Source organism: Fundulus heteroclitus, unplaced genomic scaffold, assembly GCF_011125445.2.
Source record: "Fundulus heteroclitus isolate FHET01 unplaced genomic scaffold, MU-UCD_Fhet_4.1 scaffold_217, whole genome shotgun sequence".
Lineage (NCBI taxonomy): Eukaryota > Metazoa > Chordata > Actinopteri > Cyprinodontiformes > Fundulidae > Fundulus > Fundulus heteroclitus.
The window spans coordinates 27,453-43,326 of record NW_023396629.1 but is presented as its reverse complement, the minus strand read 5'-3'; the positions used below and the strand labels follow the sequence as shown (position 1 = coordinate 43,326).

General features: G+C 41.2%; 3 protein-coding genes across 3 annotated transcripts; 1 reads left to right on the top strand and 2 right to left on the bottom strand.

Moving 5' to 3' along the window:
• Positions 1–592: 592 nt before the first annotated feature.
• LOC105915307 lies at positions 593–3,932 on the top strand. The gene is made up of 2 exons (XM_012849372.3): positions 593–818; positions 2,684–3,932. The coding sequence occupies exons 1-2, from the start codon at positions 689–691 to the stop codon at positions 3,358–3,360; spliced, it is 807 nt and encodes a 268-aa protein (XP_012704826.2). The 5' UTR covers positions 593–688; the 3' UTR covers positions 3,361–3,932.
• Positions 3,520–8,588, bottom strand: rnf185 (ring finger protein 185). Its single transcript, XM_012849373.3, has 6 exons — positions 8,002–8,588; positions 7,039–7,057; positions 6,825–6,937; positions 6,055–6,109; positions 5,606–5,723; positions 3,520–5,512 (listed from the first exon to the last, which is right to left on the bottom strand). The coding sequence occupies exons 1-6, from the start codon at positions 8,196–8,198 to the stop codon at positions 5,415–5,417; spliced, it is 600 nt and encodes a 199-aa protein (XP_012704827.1). The 5' UTR covers positions 8,199–8,588; the 3' UTR covers positions 3,520–5,414.
• Positions 8,589–11,997: 3,409 nt separating this feature from the next.
• On the bottom strand, positions 11,998–13,947 carry LOC105915305 (chemokine-like receptor 1). The gene is made up of 2 exons (XM_012849369.3): positions 13,787–13,947; positions 11,998–13,562 (listed from the first exon to the last, which is right to left on the bottom strand). The coding sequence occupies exon 2, from the start codon at positions 13,549–13,551 to the stop codon at positions 12,496–12,498; it is 1,056 nt and encodes a 351-aa protein (XP_012704823.2). The 5' UTR covers positions 13,552–13,562; positions 13,787–13,947; the 3' UTR covers positions 11,998–12,495.
• Between the last annotated feature and the right edge of the window lie 1,927 nt (positions 13,948–15,874).

Genomic DNA, 15,874 nt, shown 5'->3' with positions numbered 1-15,874 from the left:
ACGAAATTTGTTCTCTGTTTTTAACCCATCACCCTTGGGGAGCAATCTGGGGTTAAGGGTCTAAGAGACCAAAGAAAAATAGTAACTCAGGCAATGCCTATAGCTGAAACAAAGACTGCAAAGGCTAAAATTGAGCTTCATTATTACTTTTCAAAATATAAATAATAAATATACCGCATATGGATAAAATGTCACAACATGATTGAACATTAAGAGCATTTTAAATTGTTTGAACCCAGAAGAATATTTCGAAAGAAATGTCTTTCTTCTACAAAAGTTGATCTGCAAAACATATTCCCTCCTGATTGTGTTGAAGACAAAAATAAATGTTTTTGACCTTAGTGTAAGCTGCATTAAAGTCTTAAAGTATATGCAGTAAAACAGTAATAAAAAAACTAGTCGTGAAACCAATAACTTATTCCTGTTATGTTTAATACACCTAGTACGTATTCTGTTCTAGTCAAAAGGTAAAAGAGTAAAAAGGACTGGTGGGGAGATGAGCCATTGGCGCGCCCCCTTGTGTTAGAACGCGGTAACGCGCACACGGCAGAGCGACGCGGGCGGCACGCAGTCCGCCACTCGCGATATCTTGCGTTGGAGCAGCAGCAGCAGGGGCGGAAAAGGCGGGAGGAGTTTGCCGCTTCCGCGTCCGCGTCACAGTAGCAGAAGCACAAAATACAAGGGCAAAATGGAAGATAAGTTAATTTTAGCTGTATTTAACTACCCAGAGTTGTACAACGTCACTTTACCGAATTACCGTTGCACGGAAAGTCGCATAAACGCGTGGAGAAACATCAGCATGGCACTTGGTCACCCATGTGAGTATTTGTTTATCGCAACTTTACTGCCAGTTATTCTTGGCTTATCCGCTTTTGGCTCGGGATTCTAGTCATTCACGACTAGTTAGAAGTGTTTCGCGCTTGTGAACTGGGCCGTTTTCCATTAAGGCGTCAGTCTGCGTCAATGAATCCACGTTGGCGTGGATGCAGCCAGCGCGCGCCGTGCTAGCGGTGGCGGCCGCTACCTCACGCCGCAGGCCGCGCAGCGCAGCGCCGCGCGGAGCGGAGCGGCGCGGCGTGCCTCTGCCGCGGAGCTAGCCGGGGCGCTGAAGTTGCTCGGCTTCGCGGACTCTCAGCCTTTCACGGATCTCCGAGCGATTAGAGGCGCTTTCTTTGCCGGAAACTGTGTGCTGGCAGGTGTTGAAAGGCGAACAGGAGCCGTGAAACCCGCCGGCGGCGTCACGGTCTGCCAGCAGCGTGTGGGACAGACGGAGGGCCCCAACCCACCACAGAAAAACTTAGTCCACACAGTGCAGGGCAGCTTATTATTAGAGGACTGTGCAGAACTGAAACATATTTCACAATCCTTAGACAAGAAAAGCCCTTATTTTTTTACGTTTTTACTTTCTTGAAGCGCTAACATCAGATCAGAAATCAAATGTGTTCATAGACCATTCAGACGAAGAACCTCTAAAATTTCTTTATTTCCATCGCATTGAATAGCGCAAAATTAAACCACTGTGAGGATCGTAACAGTAGAATTCAGATATTAACCAGAAAAATAAAATGACCATATCTAAAGGATCCATTATCTAAATATCTAAATTCTATTTATATTTAAAAATCAGTTTAAAGGCGAACTCAGCTTTTTACTGATGCTGTCATCTAGATTCATTGCTTTTCATGTTTTTCAATATTACAAACATGAATATATCTTTATTTGTTGCTAGATCAACACAAACTATACTGCATAATTCTAAAGAGGATATAAATTATACCCCTCCCCCTTCCCGATACAAAGTGTGTTAAACATCTGTTTAGAGTGCAGATTTTTGCTGCAAATGTGTTAATTATGTCTCCACCAGTTTTCCACTTCTAGAAATGTAGCTTTTGTCCTTTAGGGTGAACGGCATCTGTGAAGATCAGTCCGGCCATGGTTTATCTGTTGAATTCAGGTCTGGACTTTGACTAGGCCGTTCTAACACATGACTAGGCTTTGATATAATCCTGGGAATTCAGTCCAGCAGCTTTTAGGTGATGCCATCTCCAGGCCTCTGCACAGGAATACTGGCGGGGGACTTGATTCAGGTGTATCTGGGCAGCCCTGATCTAAACATCTTCATTGTAGCTCTGGTTGTAGCAGACTTAAGACTTCAGGGTGGAGCTTCACTTTGCAGCAATGACCCTAAACATACGGATACATCTAAAACAAATTAGAATATCAGGAAAAGGTTTGATTTTTTTTTTTTAGAAAGGGAAACAGACGTCACATTCCCACAGCCTGACGCGGCCACCATCATGTTTCAGGTGACGTTTTATCTCTTTTTATGGTCTCATCTGATTGCGGCGCCTGTTTGCCGTATACCGCTACATGGCTTTCTTTCCAACAGTGCTGTTCTTCTATAAAGGTTAGATTTCTGAGTTTTGCAACTATTGGTTGTGTTGTCAGATTTTAAAGGCTGACTAAATACACTTTTAAAAAACTGAAACAAGAGTCACCTTCCTTCTGTTACATAATTATCTGCTACTTTAATGACAAAAATCCAGATATAAAATACATTATGAGCTCAAGGTTCTGGTATGAAAAAAAATGTGGCGTATTAATTTTTATTCTGAATATAACTGCTCATTAGGTGATTCCTTTATGTTGCAGCTTTTACCCTCTGAAATCTTTTGCCTTTCAGCCCAGGAGTGCAAAAGAAAATGGAAAAACCTGAGAGACCGCTACCTGAAGGAGGTCCGAATGGAGCTCAAGAGCAAGAAGCAGGGCGAGTTTGTACAAAGCAAATGGAAATACAGACAGCTGATGAACTTTATCGGCCCCTTCACCGGGTCCAGAGTGGGCGTGATGGACCCCTGTGGCAACGAGGACGACAACGAACACGAATCCGGTAGCGCGGAGGGAGACGCCACTCTACCAGAGTCGATTAAGACGCCTTCAAATATTCCAAAAGCTGCTGCGAGTCCGCCTGAGCAAAAAGCTCCCCTGGCCTTCGTAACGCAGCTCCCCACGCTGTCCCAGGACACAGAGCTGACCCAGCTGGCCATGGTGGCCAAGATGACCCCCGTCTCCCAGATAACCCCCGCCAGCACCGCTGGACGCAAACGGACTTTGTTGTCGACGTCGTCGTCTTCTCCCCAGAGCGCGGACCCGTCGGCGAAGTGGCAGGCGAAGGACGGGGGCGGCCCGTTCTCCACCAGGCCGCGGCAGGACGAGGACGAACTGTTTCTGCTGAGCTTCGTTCCCGCTCTGAAGCGTCTGGCCCCGCAGAAGAGGTGCGAGACGAAGATGAAGATCCAGCAGATCATGTACGAAGCCGAATTCAACGTGCAGGACAAAAAGGCGCCGCAAGAGACGTAGAGACGGCGAAAGTCTCGATAAATCCTCTTTTCCTGGCAGTCCAGCGCGGTTCAGGCTAAGCTGTCTTTTATATAGAGCTGCGCGTTTTGATTTGTGTATTTATTAGACGACTCCTGCGGTGATAAATGAGTAATAAACAAACAAAAGACAACTCATAACTTCTTCATAAAGCTTTACTGTCAGTCCAGGAAATGAACAATTAGAAAAGTTATCCCGTTTTCAGATAGGTTTCATTTTAATCTTTGTAATCTACAATATTTTACATTTAATTACAGTGAAAATCAGGAGAAAAACGTTTGAAAGAAGGGATTTAATCTGCTAAGAAGCAGAACAAACAATCCATTATGTACTTGTAATGATAGCAGTTCTGGTAGTTGGGCCTTTCTGATAAATCACAGAGACAAATAATCAGGAAAGTGCTCAAAACGTCACCAATCTGGGTACAAACCAGTACGCAACGACCCAAAGAATAGAAAAAGGGGCGAGCACTCAACTTTCTTTTTAAGGCTTGAATAAAACCCGTCTGATTTGGGTCACTAAATTAAGACTTGTGTTTTGGAAACCAGGACAAACCCCCCCCCCCCCAACTAAATAACCACCCTTATCTTACAATTGTGTTAAATTATTCCTGCTTAATAATACAGATCATTAGACTTCCAGTTTTCTATACATGACCTCAGTAACTCGTGCGCTGCGTTCCACCATCCTGGTTTCTGAGTAACAGTGGGTTTGGATCGGAGCCCAGTTAGTTTTTCCTGCGTTAGTTTTGCAAAGAGGACACTCAGACGTGTCCCATTAGCAGGTTTAGATTACAGATTCAGCCTCACAGGATCCTCCTTTAACAGGGAGATTAGCTCAGAAATACAGATGAGTTTGTTAAAACGCCATAGGAACATTTCAAAAAAAGAAAATAATCTCAACATTTATATACAGTTTAAACCAGATGTTTACACTGTATAAGAAAAGGCAATCTTCCTTACAGTATGGCATTAATTCAGACAAACTTTTCCTTTTTTAGGTTAGGATTGTATAAAATTATTTAAAATTTGCTAGATACCAGAACATTTAGAGTTACAAAAGCCGAATGATGTCATAAGTTTGTAAATTTCAGGCTGATTCACAAAAAAACAAATGGCTTAAATTGAGGCATACCCACGGGATGTATTTTAATGCCACTAATTGAGAAGTTCCTGGTGGGAAATCCTGGGACTCTCCAGCCCCCATCCAGTTCATGAAGGAGAAGAGCTCTGTGTCTGAGATGGAGGTAGTCTGGTGTGAAACATGTGAATCTACCTCAGCACCAAACCCTGTGAAGATGCTGACTGGAGCTGGTAAGAGCGTCATTCACAGTAAAACGAGCCCTCTGCCTGGGCTGAAAGGCCACTCCGACAGGAAGAAGCCATTACTCCCAAGTAAAAGCAGAAACACCAGATTACAGGTTACAAATGGACAAAGCTATAAAGACCGTAAGCTGTTAAGACGTGTCCCGTGGTCTGATGAAACAAGAGTTTGGCCAAAATAACCATCGTAACATATTTACGATGTATTATTTAAAAAAAAAAAATACACAGGGAAGCTTGCAAAGCCAAGAACAAGGGTGGCGGCGTCATGTGGTAGGATGGTTTTGCTGTGGGAGGGGCCTCATGCACTTGGCCAAAATTGATGGCACCGTGAGGAAAAAGCACAATGTGAAAATATTGACGCAGCTTCTCCATACAAATCAGCAAACTCTTCATCTGAACATCAGAAAATATGTGTGTGTGTGGGCGATTCAGCCTATAAACCCGACTACACCAGTTATGGTAGGAGGAATGGGCCAAAACTCCCAACAAGTGTGTCTGAATCTTACCAACTTTTCTGGCTACTAGCAAGGAAATATATTTGGTCTAACAGACCCAAAACAGGAAAAGCCTGCAGCTTTTTTTTCTTTTAATTCAGCATGTAAGCATCTGGTGTCAACTGTATTTGAAAATGAGCATCGTAAAGCATCCAACAAAAAAAACCTTCTTTTTAACCCTGGAGTGAAAACGATCGGTTCCCTCTTCAACGGGTTTTCACGCAATCAGCAGCCAAAACATCATCGCCAAAGCGACAAACAGGAAGAGCTGGGAGAGAAACTGCTCGTCCGTGTGCTGCGGTGTCCCAGGGGCCGCTGTAACAGTGCAACAGAGGTTAGAACTTCTCTGGCTTAAAATGACAAGACATACAAAAATAAAATAAACTTTAGGGTGAAACGTGTCTCTACCTGGAGGAGGCCTCCCATCGTTGATGTTAAAAGCGGTGGCAAAAATACCGAACGGGAAGGCGCCGATTCCAAATGACATCTGGAAACCACCATCCCCAAAGCCGAAGCCCTGGAAGCCCTGCGAATTGTCAATGTACAAAAAAAACAAAAAAAGAAAAAGTGTGTTATAACAGAGTGAGGGAGATGTGACGCAACAAGCTGCAAAACTTGTGTGCAATTCTCCTGGGAGCAGCTTGAACTCAGCTGTTAACGTGTAATGGATCCCAGTAGGAAGTGGGTGACTTAATGAATAAAACACGGGTACGACCGGCAGTAAACACGCCACATGCAACGCTTTCATCACGAGTGGACGGCTTTCACTCAGCAGGTGACGGATGATGGAGTTTAAACATTAAACCCGGTGACATGAAATCATTATATAATACACTCCGTGATGTTCATGTACTTACGCCGCGGTTCTCGGGCTCAGGTCTTTGTCCTTGGGGTCGAGGCGGGGTTTTTTCCCTTTAAAACAAGTTTGTGGAGAAGAAAAGTGAGTAAATTATATAAAGTATATATATAAAGTAGCATTTTAGTCTGTTTCCTCAAAATCTACCCTCTACGGGAGGTTTCCCCTGACCTCAACCATCGGTTTTAGCTTCACTGATCATCAGCAGCCTGACAGCATGCAGGAGGAGGTGTTTTTTTTTTTTTTCCTTTTTCTGTCCAGTCACAGAAAATTTACTCTGGCGCAGCACTTGAGCGCATATCTTGCTCAGTGCGGCCAGCAGGACTCCTTCACAGGCATCCAGCATTCCTTTACTGATCACATTGATGCTTGATACTGATTAAAATAAATAAATAAAGGAGTTATGATGATATGAGTTTATCATCATTGGTAAAATACGTTACCAGTTCTCCAGCCTTAAAGATCTTACCAGCAACAGTATTCATAATTTTGAGGCGTGTGCAACTGGTCTGGGATTTTATTTATTAGATTTTCATGTGGGATGGGAATTTGTTTTAAATCAAAGAACCAGAAGAAACAACCCGTTCTCTTTTGTGTATATATATATATATATATATAAATAAATAACATTGTGCAGTCGAGCAGTCTCCAGTGTGACAGGGCCTTATAGAAACATAACATGCTTAACCTCAGAGTGTCACGTCATGATTAAAATATAAATACATCAGGTTTTAGAGTTTGCGTCAGCTGTCGACAGGCTACAGCACCCACCTGGGGTCCTGTTGACTCGTGCTTCCCCTCCCGTATAAGGGGGTCACTTTGTCCCGGCTGATGCCCGCTTTACACACCGGACACACTTGTCTGTTGGGCCGAGTTTCCAACCACTGCATGAAAACAAAGTGATGGTTTTGAGCCAACGGCATATTTTGTAAAACATCAACTTGTTTCTTGTGGTTAAGGGGGGGGGGGGGAGTATCCAGCTTACCTGGTGCAAACAAGGCCAACTAACAGGAACACAGGAAAGGAAAAAAAGAGAGCAAGAAGTTTGATTAGATGCATGTCTTTACAAAAGCTGATTCATAACATCCAAAAACAATTGGAAAAGGCAAAAAAAACTGATTTTAGATAAAGTTTCGGCTTATGAAAGAACTACAATATTAAACTAAAAAAATAGCGGCCTGGTTAAAGCCTCATTAGTAAAACTAACCTTTAATGGGCTTAAAGCGAATACCACAAAAATCAGCACAAGAACAGTATTTCTGCAATTTTTTTTGAGCATTTGTTCTGTGTTTTAGTTTTCATAAAGCAGAAACAAGTTTTCACGCCACAGCTACATATACCAGACAGTTTTTTTTAACAAGCTACAAATAAATGTCTTGTACAAAAAAAGCCCGGAATTAGTTATGTAATCTAACTATAGAAAATGTAAACCGATTTAATAGATAATCGGGCAATAGTCAGATTAAACATAATGAAAACATAATTCGTACATCAGAATACTTTAAATCCAGCTTTTTAATGTGGCACTTTCCCTCAAATCCTCTTTTCTGTTTTCAACTAAATACAATATTTTGTTATAGGATGTAACCGCATTTAATAGGAAGTAAATATTCTGATAGTATAAAGTTTTATTGGGATACCACTTTCATAAATATATCATTTAGTGAGTGAGCTGTTAAGTCTGAACATGTTTAGCTTCAAAAATGTCTTTATAAACGTTCATGTTGGAATTAAACGCAATTTTATTATTATTATTATTGTTATTATTATTAATAATAATGGAATCAACTGTGAAAGTAAGAGGCACTTAACAGTCAGGGTGGTAATAAATTGTGTTTTAGATCATTGTTGGAGGTCTCCCTCAGCTAGAAGCAGTCCTGTTATGATGTCATTCTGTAAATATATATATATTAAAAATGTAAACAAAAGTCCCACAGCTCAATCTCACCAGAAAAGGTGTCCACACAAACTGATCACGGCATCCTTGGCGGTGTCCAGACAAATGTTACACTCGAAAGTGCTGTCCTGGTTGCCGCCGCCGTCGGCAGCGGTCGAGCCGCTCGATCCTCCGGGACCGGAGGTCTCGGGAGCGGCCGCAGCGGAGCCGGAGGCAGGAGGAGGAGCAGAGGGCGCAGCGGTGGCCATTTGTCTCTCACGGATGAACTCACTCGGCGAGCCCCCGGAGCAGACACATACGGAGGTGCGGCTGAGAGGATGGGTCGCCGACGAGCGGCCGAAACGACAACGAGAGCTGGGATATAAAAGCGAATTCCAGCTCAGCTGGCGTCCATCTGACAACGGAAGCTAGGCTAACGTTAGCATGCGAGGAAGACAGCTCTAGGGACGCGAGTACAGATTGAAAGTAAACAATAACGCAGCTACTATTGGTATTCAGTTGCTGTTTTCATAAAATCCAAGGCGATAATTCTAAATTAACTAGTTGTAAGGCGTAGAAAAACGTCCTTAGAGGTGATTGCATCACATCCGCAACTTAATCTGGTAGTTTCCTCTTGGTGGAACGGAAGGGGGCGTGGTTTGGGAAATAATGGGCGGGGTTATTTTAATGAACTTCCGGCTCTCAGCCATAACATTGTAACTACCGTAATAACAATGTGATTTTACTCATTTACGTGATTCTCCGCAGTCAAATTGATATTCCTTTATAACCTTAATGGCTCCGATTAAACTCAATAAGTATTTATCATCTCTGCTGTTGTTTGCAGTCTTTTTTCGTCTTCTTGTTAATAGAAAAAATGCATTTCTTGCATAAATATACACGTTTTACACATTTCTTAATGTGTAAAACGTGTATGTGTAACCATACAGTTGCACACTTCTTAATTTCTTCTTATTTACCAGCAGCTGTACAATATTCTTTTCTTGTGTTGCAAAGTAGTTCTTTTTGCACAGTTTCTACTTATTTATTTTTTGTTTTTAAATATTTATCTTTGTGTGTATCTACCTGCTTCTGCTGGGACATATGAATTTCATCACTCGTGGATAAAAAAAGGTAATTTCTATTCCATATTTTTCTTCTATGCTGTACAGTTTCAGTATTTTTTAAATATCAGCGGCATCCTTATACAGTTCAGCTAATGGAAAATCCCAATACACCCCTAAAATGTTTACCATTATCAGAACCATCCACATTTTGTATGGAACCCTAAATATAATCTGATTTGGGGACCCTGGTTAGGCATACTGACTACCAGCCATAACAGCAGCATTATTGTCTCTTTTATAGCTTACCTACTTAATTGGTTTTGCATTATGTTACTTCACTACACCTTGTTTTAAAGCCAACTGGTGAGCGAATGCTGAAGTATTTCAAGGGTATATTTAAGATTTATTGCAATACAGTTTTTGGCCAGGGAGAATGAGCCCAAAGGATGTGTTCTTGCACTTAAATACACACCTGAGAGGTTTTGTCTTACAAGTCAGAGTTGTTTCGAGTCTAAACCAGAAACTGAACAGACAAGTTTAAAACCAGCATTCGTGCAAATTATAAAATATGACTGACGTAGAGGTAATAGGTACTTAAATCCTGTCTGATTGCCAACCTACGAAGAAATAAAACACATTATATGAATATCAAGATTTTATTTGTAATACAATAAGCGTTTAATCGCCTGCAAACAAATTTAAGCTTTTGTTCCTATACACTATGTATCCTTGTACCACACAGTTCAGTCAATGAATGACATCTGACCTTATCGCAATACATTTTTAAAGCACAACTGACCATCAAATTAATTTCTCTTATTCCAACCTCTCTGCGACCATACCAGAACAAAAATCTAAAAATCCTGACTAATTGGGTTCCAAGACCATAATCAAAAATACTGGGGAAAAGTGACGATTCTTGTTTGGATTGTTAAATGGTAGAAATAGAAAAATAATCATAAATCGCTGTTTATTGCTGTCTGAGCTTCAGACGAGATCTTTTCTCATAGGGTGAGGAAGATCATGAGAAAGCTGAGGGATCAGCTCATGATTACACAGGAGGAGCTTGTTACAGATGTGTGGTAACCACATTGACCATAATTTCCTCATGAGCAAATTTACAACATCAGCAAGGGTCTAAACAATTATTTCCTTCACTGACTGCTGGGTTTGTATTTCATACAAACACTGGCACACTGGATTTTCACATATGCTTATTTATTTTATTCTGTACAAAAAAACATACAGTTATGTATTTTACAGTTAGGTAGGTAATTAATTTTGATACAATCACAGCATTTCTTTCATTTGTAAGGGATAACACAAAAGAATTAAAACTTAAAAAAATAGTATAAATTCAAAATGTATGTTTTTTTTGTTTTTGTTGTTTATAAAGCTATAGATTTAAATGCATTGGTCAATTTGGTTGTTAGCGGACCAAAATACCAAGACTTTTTAACTTTTTAAACTTTTTATTTGCACATTGAAGTATTCTTTTGTAGATAACCAAAATGATATGTAACTAAGCGCTTTAGAGTTTGCTTGAAGTCATGGCCGACGAACACATAGAGACTGGGGGAGATCACACCTTTAGCCCAGTGTCGAGCACTTCCAGCTTACATCGTTCTAAGTCTAATTCCATGAGAACAAAGGTATGGTGGACCCAGCAGAAGAAAAACAACAGAATGAGCGCCACCATGATCTTTAAAGGCCTTTTTGATCGGATGGGGGAACCTCTCAGCTTCACACCGAGCACCACACAGCTAATATCCTCAGGTGTCCTGAGCACCTGTAAGACTCTCATACCTCAAGCTGAGCCTGACGGGTTCTGATCTGATCATAAATCGTTTACACCGTCTCCCAGATACGAAGGTAAACTTGCACACACCTTAGCTACGTCGAGATGCCGATGTACCATCATGCATGTTGCATATTATATTAACTTAAGTTCTGTAAATAGGCTGGTTTTTTTTTCCACTGTTAAACACAAATGTTTCATGTTATTTTTCCCTGAGCATGGCATATTATCAGTAATCAGTGCAATATTTACTCTGATATTTACCTTTTACTTTTTATTCTTGGCGTTTCTTTAGAACTAACTGTAGATTAGACTGGCTTATTCTTTTTTCTTCTTTTTTTCACAACCATTAATTATGTGTAACTCGGTCTGTGTCTTTGCAACGGTCTCACCCGAATTTCCCCACAGTGGGACAGTAAAGAAATTTCCTATCTTATCTCTTTATCTCATCTTTACAACAATTAGCAGGTTTAAAATCTTTACACTGAGAGGAACAACAGCATGTGACTTCCTTCTGGTTTAGTGTCCAAAAGGCAGAAATGCTGATTGTACAGTATCATATGTAGCTTTAATTCTGTCCAAACACAAATAAGGAAGGGAAAGCAATTGTACAAAAACAACTTCCAAGGAAAAATATAAAACAAACATGGTAAACTATGTGCTTTCCTCAAGGTGAAAACTTTGTGTGGTCTTACAAACCACGACCCAGGTCAAAACAAAAATGTTAAAGTTAAACCTTTTTTAATATATTTTAATAAAACATTTCCATCTTAGATAGTTACAAAACATTCAAATGTCAGCAGCAAAACCAACGACAATTACAGAATATAATCACTATTCTGAAGTAATCCGAAAACCCGCATCGTAATATGATAGTTAATATGTGTGATGGACCGAGTTAAAAAGCAGGAGCGACTGAAATTAATAGAAAAAAATTTCAACTCAAAAAGTTGTGCAACACCAATTCTAAAGAAATTGAGAGACTGTGTAAAACTTAAATTAAAAACAGAACATAACAATTTGTTAATTATTATCATTTCAATACACAAAGACAAGATTTTTAATTGAAAAATGTATAAACTATTGTTTCTGTGTAAACAATCACTTATTTTGAATTTTGTTGCCTGCTTGATGAATACACTTTCCATAAAAGCTGGGACAGGGCCAACAAAAGACAAAAAAAAAAAAGTAGAGAAATGCTCAAAATAGAGCATCCCATGGGTGAACAAGTTCATTGGAAACATAAAAGTGTCATGATTGGGTATAAATAGAGCATCCCCGGAAGTCTCGATCATTCACAAGCAAGGATGGAGAGAGATTCACCACTTTGTGAACAACTGCGTGGGCGAATTGTCCAACAGTTTAAGTTTTCTCGGCAGACAGTTGCAAGCAATTTAGGGTTTTCACCCTCTACAGTCCATAATATCATCAAAACATGCGGGGAATCTGGAGACATCTCTGCGCGTAAGAGGCCACGGCAAAAACCAACAATGAATGCCCGTGACCTTTGAGCTCTCAGGCAGCGCTACATTAAAAAACCGGCGTCGTTCTGTAAAAGATGTTACCACGAGGGCTCAGGATCACTTCAGAAAGCCATTGTCGTTAAACACAGCGTAACACGTAACATTTAGAAAGCTATAGATCTAAATACATTGATCGATTTGGTTGTTAGCGAACCAAAATACCTCTTTAAAGCTCATTCTATTTCCACCTTGAAATGTTCCTTTGCAAATTACAATTAGAATTTGTCACTATTTCCATTGACTTGGATCTTGAGTGATTGAGGCCACCCGTACGGACGTCCTCAGCCATCGCCTCCTCGCACCGTGACACCAAAGAGCGCTTTAGAGTTTGCTTGAAGTCATTGCCGATGAACACATAGAGAATGGGGGAGATCACACTATTAGCCGCCGCCAAAGTGGCCCCCACCCTTAGCCCAGTGTCGAGCACTTCCAGCTTACGGCGTTCTAAGTCTAATTCCATGAGAACAAAGGTATGGTAGGGGACCCAGCAGAAGAAAAACGACAGGATGAGCGCCACCATGATCTTATAAGGCCTTTTTGATCGGATGGTTGAACCTCTCAGCTTCACACCGAGCACCACACAGCTGGACACGATAATCAGGAAAGGAACCAGGAAGCCACAGATGAACCTCCCCAGAGCCACAGCCGCGTGTCTGGAGTTGGGGCCGTAATCCGTGCGGCACTTGGTGACCGACCCTTGGGTTGTGGTCGTTCTGAAGATCACCGAGGGCAGCGTCAGGAGTCCAGAGAGGAGCCACATCAGGGCGACGGCTCCACGCGCTTTCCGCACCGTTCGGTGGTTGTTCGCCCACACGGGGAACAAAATCAGGACACAGCGGTCAGCGCTGATCAAAACCAGCAGAAACACGCTGCTGTACATGTTGAGAAACAAAGCGGAGGAGGTGAGCTTGCACAGCATGTGGCCAAAAGGCCAGCGCGAGGTGAGCACGTAGAACACCTCGAAGGGCAAAAAGCCGCAGAAAAGCAAGTCTGAAATGGCCAGACTGGTGTACCAGGTGGTGAGGACGGTTCTTTTCATTTTACACCCGCAGATCCATATCACCACAGAATTTCCTCCGAGACCAAGAACTGATATGAAGATGTTGACCACCCCGAGGACAAGAGGCAGGGAGGACTGAGAGCTGTAGAAATGCAGCTGTCCTAGAGTGTTTGTGCTGTTCTCAGTTTCATTGTCTGGAGTGTAATCTTCATATTCAACATAATCCACTTCCATTGTTAGTTTCCCTAAAAAACAGAAACACCATGATATTCCTCATGAACAATTCACACTGACCGCTGTCAAAATAAATTCAATTCAATTTTCAATTCAATTTTATTTATATAGCGCCAAATCATAAAACATGTCATCTCAAGGCACTTTACAAAGTCAAGTTCAATCATATATCAAAATAAATGTTAACGGAAGTATTTCTGTATGTAACATCATATAAATATAGATAAACACTTACTTTGTGTGTCGAAGTGAGATCCGACATTGCATGTCCCTTCCGCAGTTTTCTGCGCTGAACTCCTCACTTCTCTTTCTCGGGTAGTGTTGCTAAAGAAATGTTCTTGAATTTCGGCAGCAGTGACAAAAAGGTGTGGCACACACTCAGAAGGATGAACACCAGAACGCAGCGACTTACAGTTTCCCTTCAAAAGTGTTCATACATGTGGACGTTCATTCATTGTTTACGTTCTGTGATGATGCAGCCAAACGTTTCAGGTTTTTTTTTTTTTTTTTTTTTTTTAGATTTTACGAGACAGATCAATGCAAATGTAACCCTTAAGTATGAGGTAGAAGGAAAACGATACATGGTTTTCAACATAAAAAATCAATAAGTTGAAGAGTGTTGCATGCATATGTATTGACTTAAATCAAACTCAGTTATTTTCTGCAAAATAGCCTAAGATGGGAACCTTTGCCTGTCCTTGCTGAGGCAAAGGTTCCCATGATTATAATGCTGCCACCAACAGGTTTTATCAGTTAGATGTTTTACTGGCAATGAGCAGTGAGATATGTGTGGGGGCTCACACTCCTAGCTGCTCTGGTGACCACTGGCTGCACTGAGGCCCCCACCCTCCACACAACTTCTTTATTTCCTCTTTGACCTATTGGTATCTCTTAAGCTTCTTGTGTTCCTTCTTCCTGCTGTTGTTGTTGCTCAGGACTACAACGTCTGCCACAGCGGCTTTCTTTTCTGCTATCTCCACTACCAAAACACCCGTTTGGTTAGTCCCACTGAATCTTAGGCTTATTATCATTAGCCCCTCTTGTTATGGTGTTTCAATGTACGCTTTGCTTGCCAGCGTCTTAAACCTTATGTGTGTTAAATTGTTTCAGGAACAAATTTGCAAAGCCAAAATCTGGGTCCGGTCTGATGTGGCGGAAACCCAACCTCTGTTTCTGTTCCTCTATCATTCAACCCTTTCCAGGCCATAGGTAAGATTTGTGTTGTCGGCCACTTCCTTAATCTGTGTGTGTATGTACATATGTATGTATATATATATATATATATATATATATATATATATATATATATATATATATATATATATATATATATATATAGAGAGAGAGAGAGAGAGAGAGAGTTGGGTGGGCCTGTGGCAGAAGATCTTATCTAGTCTAAAGTTAGTTCTAAAGCAACATAGGATGATCTTATCAGAATGACCAAGTTAAAAGTCAAATATAAACCAGAGTAAGCAATGCGCACTTTCTTTTAATATGGCTTGTTCAGGTAAAAAAAAAAAAAAAAAAAAAAAAAAACCAGTAGCCTATTTACAGAACAATATGCGAAAATATGCAATATGGATGAAAGTACAGCAGCATCTGGGAGTAGCTAAGGCATGTGCAAGTGTACCTTAGCATCTGAGAGAAAGCATAAATTATTCATTATATTATTCATTATTAGATCAGACCCCGTGCAACGATTAGCATGATGTAAACACCTATTGAGTCTGTTGTGAGCAGCAGGGTTTATAAAGCCCAACAGCAGCTGGGATGAAGGTCCTGCAGAAGCATCTGGGATGCAGCACTCTGTCACTGGAGGAGCTCTCTAGCTCTGCAACAGCTCCATGCATGGGGTGGGAGACAATGTCCATCAGTGATTTCTTACAGGCCTTCTGTCTCCCACCATCTGCACTGGGTCCAGAGGGCATCCCAGGACAGGGCTAGCCCTGCTAATGAGTTTATCCAGCTCCTTCTTCTCCGCTACAGATCAGCTGCTGCTCCAGCAAACCACACCATAGAAGATGGCTAAATTTTGATTAGTGGTCCACATCCAGTGAAGCCCACCCAATTGTCAGAACATTACAACTGGTGCTGTCAATCTGACATTTTAAGCTTTCTCTGGAAAACCAGGCTAGCAGGGGTCCTAAGCAGCTGTAAGACTCTCATACCTCAAGCTAGCCCTGGAGGGGGAGTAAAGGTTAATGATGTTGGTCTTATCTAAATCTGATTCAAACCTTCATTATTAGGGACAACAAGCTATCTTTACAACATTTAACAGGTTAAAAATCTTTGCACAGAGAGGAACAAACAGAACAAGGCATGA

Coding starts and splice junctions, on each gene's coding strand:
- LOC105915307 (XM_012849372.3), top strand. CDS start 689: ATGGAAGATAAGTTAATTTTAGCTGTATTTAACTACCCAGAGTTGTAC. Junction 819..2,683: donor CATGGCACTTGGTCACCCAT/GTGAGTATTTGT, acceptor TTTGCCTTTCAG/CCCAGGAGTGCAAAAGAAAA.
- rnf185 (XM_012849373.3), bottom strand. CDS start 8,198: ATGGCCACCGCTGCGCCCTCTGCTCCTCCTCCTGCCTCCGGCTCCGCT. Junction 5,724..6,054: donor CTGAGCCCGAGAACCGCGGC/GTAAGTACATGA, acceptor GACAATTCGCAG/GGCTTCCAGGGCTTCGGCTT. Junction 5,513..5,605: donor CGATGGGAGGCCTCCTCCAG/GTAGAGACACGT, acceptor GCACTGTTACAG/CGGCCCCTGGGACACCGCAG.
- LOC105915305 (XM_012849369.3), bottom strand. CDS start 13,551: ATGGAAGTGGATTATGTTGAATATGAAGATTACACTCCAGACAATGAA.